The sequence below is a fragment of the Silene latifolia genome, chromosome 3 (genome assembly GCF_048544455.1).
Source record: "Silene latifolia isolate original U9 population chromosome 3, ASM4854445v1, whole genome shotgun sequence".
Taxonomy (NCBI): Eukaryota; Viridiplantae; Streptophyta; class Magnoliopsida; order Caryophyllales; family Caryophyllaceae; genus Silene; species Silene latifolia.
In genome coordinates this window covers 63,749,147-63,758,286 of record NC_133528.1, presented here as the reverse complement: position 1 = coordinate 63,758,286, position 9,140 = coordinate 63,749,147, and the positions used below count along the sequence as shown (strand labels likewise).

At 34.0% G+C, this 9,140-nt stretch overlaps 1 protein-coding gene across 1 annotated transcript; it reads right to left on the bottom strand.

Annotated features, from left to right (window-relative positions):
* Positions 1-1,291: 1,291 nt before the first annotated feature.
* LOC141647687 (purple acid phosphatase 22-like) lies at positions 1,292-8,539 on the bottom strand. Its single transcript, XM_074455978.1, has 5 exons — positions 7,926-8,539; positions 4,777-5,068; positions 2,104-2,678; positions 1,894-1,976; positions 1,292-1,760 (listed from the first exon to the last, which is right to left on the bottom strand). The coding sequence occupies exons 1-5, from the start codon at positions 8,043-8,045 to the stop codon at positions 1,526-1,528; spliced, it is 1,305 nt and encodes a 434-aa protein (XP_074312079.1). The 5' UTR covers positions 8,046-8,539; the 3' UTR covers positions 1,292-1,525.
* Between the last annotated feature and the right edge of the window lie 601 nt (positions 8,540-9,140).

The following is a 9,140-nucleotide window of genomic DNA, read 5'->3' as shown; positions in this document are numbered from 1 at the left end:
ATTTGAAAATCAATCGCCAATTTGGCGACTACTTCTATCAGTCGCCAAATTTCGGTCGCCTGTTTTAGTTTTTCTTGTAGTGTACTTGCATGATTATAGCCATTAACTCAATATTTTTTGCCCATGTTTATGGTGGTGGTTATGCCACTATCTTTGTGATTATGGTGTTAATTAATCACTATAAATATGAGAAGATTGTAGTCTCTTGACACACATCTTCATATATCATTTACTACTTCTCTATATTAATTTTCAGCATACCATATGAGTTCCAACTCTTAATAGTTGAGTACATAACCTTTAGTCTCTTGACACTATCTTTATATATCATTTACTACTATCTTTGTGGTGGTGGTTATGCCACTATCTTTGTGATTATGGTGTTAATTAATCACTATAAATATGAGAAGATTGTAGTCTCTTGGCACACATCTTCATATATCATTTACTACTTCTCTATGTTAATTTTCAGCATACCATATGAGTTTCAACTCTTATTAGTTGAGTACATAACCTTTAGGAGGGTTGTGTGACCTTGGTGGCTGGGACGACGCCTATATTGATTTATACCGTAGTCGGGGAAATGTCGTTTCTCATTCAGTGGCCTCCATACCACGACACAACATATATTCTCTCAATATATTTTCGCCCCTATAATGACTAGGGATGGCAATGGGCCGGATTTAGACCGGATCCAGCTAGATCCAGATCCAAATCCGCATTTTCCACATTGGATCCAGATCCGATCCATATCCGACGGGTCCAATTTTCTCAGATCCAGATCCATATCCAACGGGTCCGGGTCGGATATGGATCCTATGCGGATCTAAGACAATATCAAAATAAACAACAAACACAATAGTGTTATAAGTTAAGTAACACGAACTACCCTTACGATATTAAGTGTGGCAATAACAAACTAGGTCAGTGGCATATTGTACGCACACAATAGCATTTCAACTTCATGTTTTAGAACTACGAAGTGGCACTACCAACTTTAATTTTTTTATAATATAAACTTATGACTTGTGAAGTTAGTAAATGAGTAATTTGATAATTTGTTTTTCTTTTTTTTTTTGAAAACGGGTCTGCGGATTGGATCTGGATCTGAGTGATGAGATCCAGATCCAGATCCGCTTTATAAGTAATAGATCCATATCTGATCCATATCCAACGGATCGCAAAAATTAGGATCCATATCCAATCCATGTGAGTCGGGTCCTGCGGATCTCGAGCGGGCCTGGATCTATTGTCATCCCTAGTAATGACAATCCCTTTCGAAAGAGAGGTGTTCTATAAACAATGTCAATCCCCGCTTTATTGCTTCTCTCACAGTTGAAAAACAAGCAAATGAGCTCCATTAAATATTACAAATTTGTTTAAGAACCAGTAAACAAGCCCAACTACTCCAAAATACAATGACAACAAGCTTTTTTTGATGATCCTGATTAGACAAAGAGGTACATCAATGATATCAAGTGTGACACAACATCTTAAATCGCCAAATATCGATCTGGATCAAGACTCAAAGTTCGTCATGGGCTTTAACGCTGTTGAACTTCTTACAAATGCAAAGCTCCAAGCATTTCTTGTCAGATGCTAGTAGGTTTGTAAGCCATGTTTCATCAGAAGGCGCGTCGGTGTCATCCTCAGTCGGGTACCATGCCCAGTGTGCCTTCTTATTGTCGTATATTCTTAGACGCCCATGTCCAACGTTCAGCTCTTTGTGCAAGGATGTTGATAGTGTTTGTTGCTCAAACCTACATTTAAGGGAGTTATTGAATCAATTATACATAATTTACATAATAATAATCTGCACGTATTCTTTAGAAAGTTGTATGCATAGAAACAGATTACTTCATAAATATACAGTACAATGAAGAGATTACGTACTCAAAAGTCGATTTAAAGCCTCCGTCACCAAGGGTAATGTAAACCGGTGCACAAGGATCAGGTTTGTTGTCGTAGGTCCTCCCCTGTTACCGCAACCAAAAAAATCAAATTGTAAAAAGTTCTCAATATGATTGTCATAACTCATAAATACGTGATAATATGATTGAGACAGAGGGAGTAAAAGAAAAGCAGTAAGAATAAATAACTTACGAAACGCTCATATGCATTGACACGAGATGCAAAAACGACATCCACTCTGGCAGTATAAAGAAGGTTCTCCATTGCTTTTCTCATGGATTCACCTTCACCCTTATAAGCAACACTAGAAGTATACCAAGGAGTGTTAACCACAACAAAAACCCAAGGGGTCTTAGACCTATCAATGTTATTAAGGTCCGCCTTAAGCCACTCATATTGAGCTGAATCAGACTCAAAGTCGGCATAAGACCCGAGCGTAACAATGTGGGCTCCAGCCACATCGAAGGAGTAGTAAAGGTTAGAAGTGGAACCACTTTCATGGTAAGGCATGAGCCACCTAGCATTGTAGGCTTTGAAGGGTTGAGGTCCTTTAGAAATGGTGCAAACTCCTTCAATTTCTTGTTTACCAGCTACAACCATCCAAGGTTTTTTACTAGCATATGGCTCAACTAATCGACCGAAAGAGTCCCATAGACATTGTTGTCCGTCAGCGTAGGATAATCCACCCGCTACTAATACTACATCATGGCATTTTTGGTTGATCCGTGATAGGGTTGCTTTGGTCCACGATGTTTGTCCGAGTCCACCTGCCACATCCCATAAGTGGTATTTCGTCAGAGTAAATCTCTTGTATGACCGTTTTTAGACTGTCTCAGGTAAGAATTTGTGATTTGTAAAATTTATGTTACATTATATTAGTTTTAAGGAAACTTTTTTTTTTTTTTGACAAACTTGTTGATAATAGTAAGCATAATATAATGCAATCCCAACGACATGATCATATTAACTTTTTTTTAGAGCAACACATTTGTGTTGAACAAAAGTGTTACCAAAACATTAAAGGGTGGTCACATAAAAAGAGCCACCAAAAGGGTGGTCACTTTAATCAAGTGATCAATTATTTAATTTTCAACAGATCGGAGGAAAGGGAATATACTTTTATCTTCAACTACTTTTTTGCCAATTTAAAAGCAATTCATCATCCTTGCGTGAGGTCATCAAAGATAGGCTTGGTAAACGGTTCATCTGGTTCGATTTCAGATTAGGTTAAATCAATTCAGTTTTAGTCAGGTTGAACTTTTTGGGTTTTAGTTCGATTTTAATCGGGTTCATTTCAATTAGCCACTTTTATTGGTTTGTGTTATTTCGAGTCGGGAATGGGTTGATTCGGGTCAAGACCAGTTTAGGTGAGTTTCGGGTTATAATTTTCTTGAGTCGTGGGTAACCATTTCTAGTTTAATATTTCATATACTTCTAATTTAAATTTGATTGTAGTACATAATAAGAAGTACAATTTATAAATAAAGAATAATAAAAATAACACACAATAATGGAGTGTATTTATGAGAAAATAAATATTTTTAAATCATTTCAATCTGTTAAGTTACACTATTGCTTTAGATATATTCAAATTTGCTATCATTATGTAATAATGAATTAGATTGAATTTTGGTTCGATTGGAATTGGATTGAATCGGATTTGGGTACTATATGTCCTCGGTAGTTTTTAAAATCAGATGTCCGATCGATTATCAACTTGATAAGATATTTTAAATCGATTTTTTTGTTTTGGGTTTATTTTGTCAGGTCAAATTTACGAATTATAAGATGAAATGAGTAGATCCAAAATGAAAAAACAATCAAGTAGTGCATGACATTGGATTTTTATGGGATATACTCATGTACACAAGGGGTTGTAAAGATTGTATTATTTGAAACAGTGAAATTTAAAGAAACAATTGCTTTTAAGGTGCTGTTTGACCAAACTTAAAAAGTGCTTTTGTAATTAAAAAAGTAGTAGCTTGGCCAAACATGATAAATTAGAGAGTTTTAAAAGTGCTTTTGAGAAGTCAAAAACTGATTATTCATCCTCAAAAGGAGAAGTAGATATTTACTACTTCTACTTCTACTTTTTACATAAAGAACCAAATAAGCAAACAAAAGTTATATTAAAGTAGTTAGGCCAAACATATAAACTTTGTGAGAAACCGCTTTTAGAAAAGTATGGCCAAACAACTAAAACTTTTCCGAAAAGTAACTTGTGAATAAACTTCTTTTAAAAAGAAAAAGTCATTTTCCATAAGCAAGGCCAAACAGTATCTAAATAACACAAACCGATATACTCATGTACTCATCTAAAAGTCATAATTAGATTTTTATATCATTTCACCTTTAGTGCTAAACAAGACCTAGATAAATTGGCAAAAAAGATTTGGGTATTTTATATCAAGTAATTTCATAACCGTCCCCATTCAACGTTCTTTGTAAGATTTGGGTATTTTATACTTCCAAAAAAGAAAAAGAGTTGGGGAGGGAGGGATTATATTATATAGGTCATTGTCAAATATGTAAGAGGCCAGATAAACATTCATATTGTTTATTGACGGTGCCAACCATCTCCTTTATCTTATAATCTTTCTTATCTTTATGTAACTTCAATTATCTGGCTCCAACTATTATGATAGTGAGATATTGAAGTAGTCTGTAAACGGTAGCTTGGTTATGTTATCAACTTGTTATCTCAAATGCTCAACTACTTCATTTAGGTAGCTGCGACCCATATTTAATCAAGACTGCTTACCTCATATTTACCTATTTCATTTTAATTTAATTTATCTCGTCGAATGATATCAATTTTAACTAGTATTAGAGATACAAAGTTTAAAACAGGAGAGAAAAGCATACCGACTATGGCAAACTCGACGGGGAATGATGCGGGAGGAGTACGGAAAGAGTACTCGGTACCGGAGCCGCCGCAACGGTAATAATAAGTAGTACCAGCAGTCAAGGGTCCAATAGTGACATAGTGAACTTTGCCGGAGACATAAGAATAATAGTGGTAGTTAAAGTTGTCCCCAAGTGCGAATTCATTATATTTGCCAGACTTAGTGCCATACTCAACAACTGATGTAGCCATTGTGTACGTAGTTACGTATGACACCCTCACGTACCCATCACCAGCCAGCGAAATATGTACCTGTACATTTATATACCCCAGCCAGCTTAATTAATAATCAATATTCTTAATATATGTTGACCATTAAATTAATAAATTATCTCAGTGAGCTGGTTATCAACTCTGTCACACGAGCAATATACAGTTAACTTGTTTCAAACGCAATAAATAACTGTCCGTGAAAATAAAATTTGTATAGGGTTGGCCTTTTCAAGCTACATTTGATCATCTCGATAGGTTAATAATTCGTATTAGAAACTACATGCATTAGAACAATAATGTATGTACCTCCAAATGATGCTACATTATTTGAGAATTGTTAAATCATGCAACGGGCCTGGGCCGCACCCAAATGAAGGAGAGAGAGTCCGCTTCATAAGGTCAGTGAGGTTCTACTCTAAAACCAATTGGCAATAGAGGGAGTAGCTCATTGCCTTATAAAGAGGTAATTCTTCTTCTCTTTTATCAATGTGGGACAACCCTCACATGTGGAACTTTGGGTTTCTTCACACTCCCCCGCACATGTGAGGCCCACTTTTCACACAGACTGGACAAATTCATTCAACTAAGCAATTTTTGCTCGTCCGACTGCAAACTTTGGCCCATGAAACCCAGGTCACATAACGATGGGCTCTGATACCATGTTAAATCATGCAACGGGCCTGGGCCGCACTCAAATGAAGGAGAGAGAGTCCGCTTCATAAGGTCAATGAGGTTTCACTCTAAAACTAATTAGCAATAGAGGGAGTACCCCCTTCCCTTATAAAGTGGTAATTCTTCTCCTCTTTTATCAATGTAAAACAACCCTCACATGTGGAACTTTGGATTTCTTCACAAGAAATATATATTGTCATGTTAGGTGGTGTAATAGACATGGCATGTGAAATAAATTTTTAAGTGGTGGATTCGCATGTCATTCAAATTTTTGAGTTAGTACTTACTTAGTACAGTATATTATATAACAAACCTCAACTTGTAGATTAAATTTCGTTCGTCACGATTGATAAGATTCCACGACAGACCATTGTTTTGTTTTGGTATATGTTCAGGCTCCGCTAGTTTTAGTTATGGTTTTAGTCATGTCGAGAGGGATCCGATCGAACTCCATTTTTATATTTCGGTGTAAAATTATTATCCAACTCCTCTAGAATCAATAATTTAAGTTTTAAGTTTTAATCACTGAAATTCGGTTCAAAATAATTTTCTAGTGTTTTGAACTGGCTTTTATATCAACAATCTAAAACCTCATCATAAACACTCGGCATGTACATAAACTTTGTATATATATATGCATTCATATCCATTTTTGTGACTTGGTGATAATATTGTTTTTCTGATTGCCAATTACATAAACTTTTCCACAACCGCGCTCTAACAAAATTTAGTTACCTTGTCGATCATTATTAATTTACTTATTTGTTTTATTTTCAATATTGAGAATATTTTGCATTAATATATCAATAATTACCTACTTGGTTTAGATTCATTTATCATCCACTAATAATAATAGTTCAATGAACTTTATTGATAAACAAATAACTGAAATAAAATAAATAGGTAAAAACTGGATGTAAAATCATGTTCATTGCCATATAATTACAAGTGAAAGTGGATGGATGTAACATTAAAGATGTGTACATAACTTAGAATCAAAAACGCATCTGAAAATAATGGAGATCAAGTAGTCAACCATAATCATTTTTCGGTTGTTCCATTATATCACGAAAGGTTAAGAGCCCTCAGCTCCGCTAGACACGGTCAATGTAGAAAACAGAGATCAAATATGGAGTATGTCTTTTTGGAACACCACTTTATTTGAATATTTCACATGTATTATCTCACAAATTAAAACTCCATTGTTTAATTAGAAAAAAAGAAAATCTATCGGTGATGGCAAATTTTTCGACTAATCAACTCTTTTCTAATCCCGTTTAAATTTATTTTACATAGTTCTTGACGATTTAAAAAATTATATTTTTCCAAGTCGAATTCATTGGGTTGATTAGCCTAGTTCTAGTTTTTGTACAAAACGATATTAGTACAAAACATCAACAACAATTTGAATCTACTTCATTTATTTGTCTCCATTTCCTCCATAATACATTCTTATTTCAATATATATTTTTTTTTATTCATTAAAACATTACTTTTATGAAATAATTATAACATTATTTTAATTTGGATATATCACCCCGAGATTTAATCGGGGCTGTTGGGGAAAAATGAAGACGAATTTCTGATTAAGAAATAGAGAGCACCTCCAACCCCATCAACAGTGTGATCGATGTTAGATACTCTGAATAATGACTTGATGATGTTAATGATGACATACATGCAATAATAAGCACGTACGTAAATACGTAATTAGGTCAATTTATACAAGATTTGTAACTTAATCATTGCAGTGCACTTTCATCGCTTTTCTACGATGATTATTGTTTCGTCTATATCATTCACTGTATATTCATTCTTCCACACGAGTTTAATAAAGATGAGTTTTAAATCATAACCAAGGATGACTGGATAAATCTCTCAACCACTCTAGATTACTCTATACGGGTTATAATTATGCAACACTAATCACAACAATAGCTTAGTGCAATCAAGAGATTTGTATTACTTTGTAGAAAAAGTGAAGAAATAAGCCCGAAAAAAGGATCTAGTCTAATGTACGGGACAACCCATAATTAAACACCTTAGAAAAAAAAGGATCGAATCCGGAGAATGAAGATTTAAACATTAGAACGGTTTAAAGGACCAATTCAACGTTACGTACATTCAAGTGATAACATTGATATATATAAGCTGGAAATATATATAATGATGTTAATCTAATAATGCGATTAAGGAGCTCGATTAAGAGTTAATTAAGTTAAACCTGCTGAGGTTGAGATTCGCAGGAATCTTGTGTAGGATGAGCAAGGCTTCCATCAGATGCAATGCTGTGTAAGGAGAGTTGAGCGATGACGAGTAAAGTAACCAACGGAGCTGCCTTCATCTTTGTTTGTGTTTGTGTTTTTGTTTTTCGATCTTAATTATTGGTGTTTGTGCATCTACCTATTTATATTGGTCGGATTTAATGCTCTCATATCACGCTTCAAGACTTGATCCGATCAAATGTGTATATACTATTTATATATAGAGTAGATCAAGTGTGAATATATTATTTCAATTTTGTACTAGTGGTGGTGCTCGTGTTCTATAATTTCCATCTCCTTTTCAAACATACCTAATATGTTTTCATATTTATAGAAATTAACACAAACAAAAAATTAAAAATATATTTGTATATTCACATTTGTGATTGTTGTGGTTGAACAAGCAAAATGTACTTTTAAAGAGTACTTTGGAGATTTCCTATATCTCCTTAATTTGTAGACGGTATGGACGTATAGTACTCATAATAATGTTATTAATTATTGGTGTACACTGTCACTCGAAAATTATTGTATAAAATCCGAATTAAATAATGCTCTTACCTAACGAGAAACTAAGTGAATTGTATTTGGCATCATTTTCTCTAAAATAGGGTCTTGCACTATGACTTCTATAAAATAAAGATCGACTCAATCAATAAAGCAAGTACGATGTTAAGTAAAATTAGTATAAACGCCATTTTAATAACGTATTGTATTTTAAATAAGGACATTATAACACAATGTACAAATGACGAAATAACATAAGGTGACAAAGTAACATATAATAAGTAGGATGCTTCCTTGAAATTAAGACAAAACCCCTAAAACCACAAGAATATTTGTCAACAAATATGTTTGAGTATGTTTTGTATGTATGTAGCTATAGTCTAACACTTCATTAGTTTCTTTTCTTCAAATTATTTCTACAAATTATTTAACTGCAGAGGAGAAGCTAGTAGGGATCGGACTAGGGTTCACCAACGACTTTACCCAGCATCCACCTGATAAAATAGGTAGTACTCCGTAGTTATGAACCCCTCGTCATATATATATATATATATATATATATATATATATATATATATATATATATATAAAACAATAATAATAATAATTTGATTCTAGAGAGAGGGGGCGATTTGCGTGCGACTGGGGTTTTGCATCTGCTACCATCC

Coding starts and splice junctions, on each gene's coding strand:
- LOC141647687 (XM_074455978.1), bottom strand. CDS start 8,045: ATGAAGGCAGCTCCGTTGGTTACTTTACTCGTCATCGCTCAACTCTCC. Junction 5,069..7,925: donor GCGAATCTCAACCTCAGCAG/GTTTAACTTAAT, acceptor ATAAATGTACAG/GTACATATTTCGCTGGCTGG. Junction 1,977..2,103: donor TCAATGCATATGAGCGTTTC/GTAAGTTATTTA, acceptor TTGCGGTAACAG/GGGAGGACCTACGACAACAA.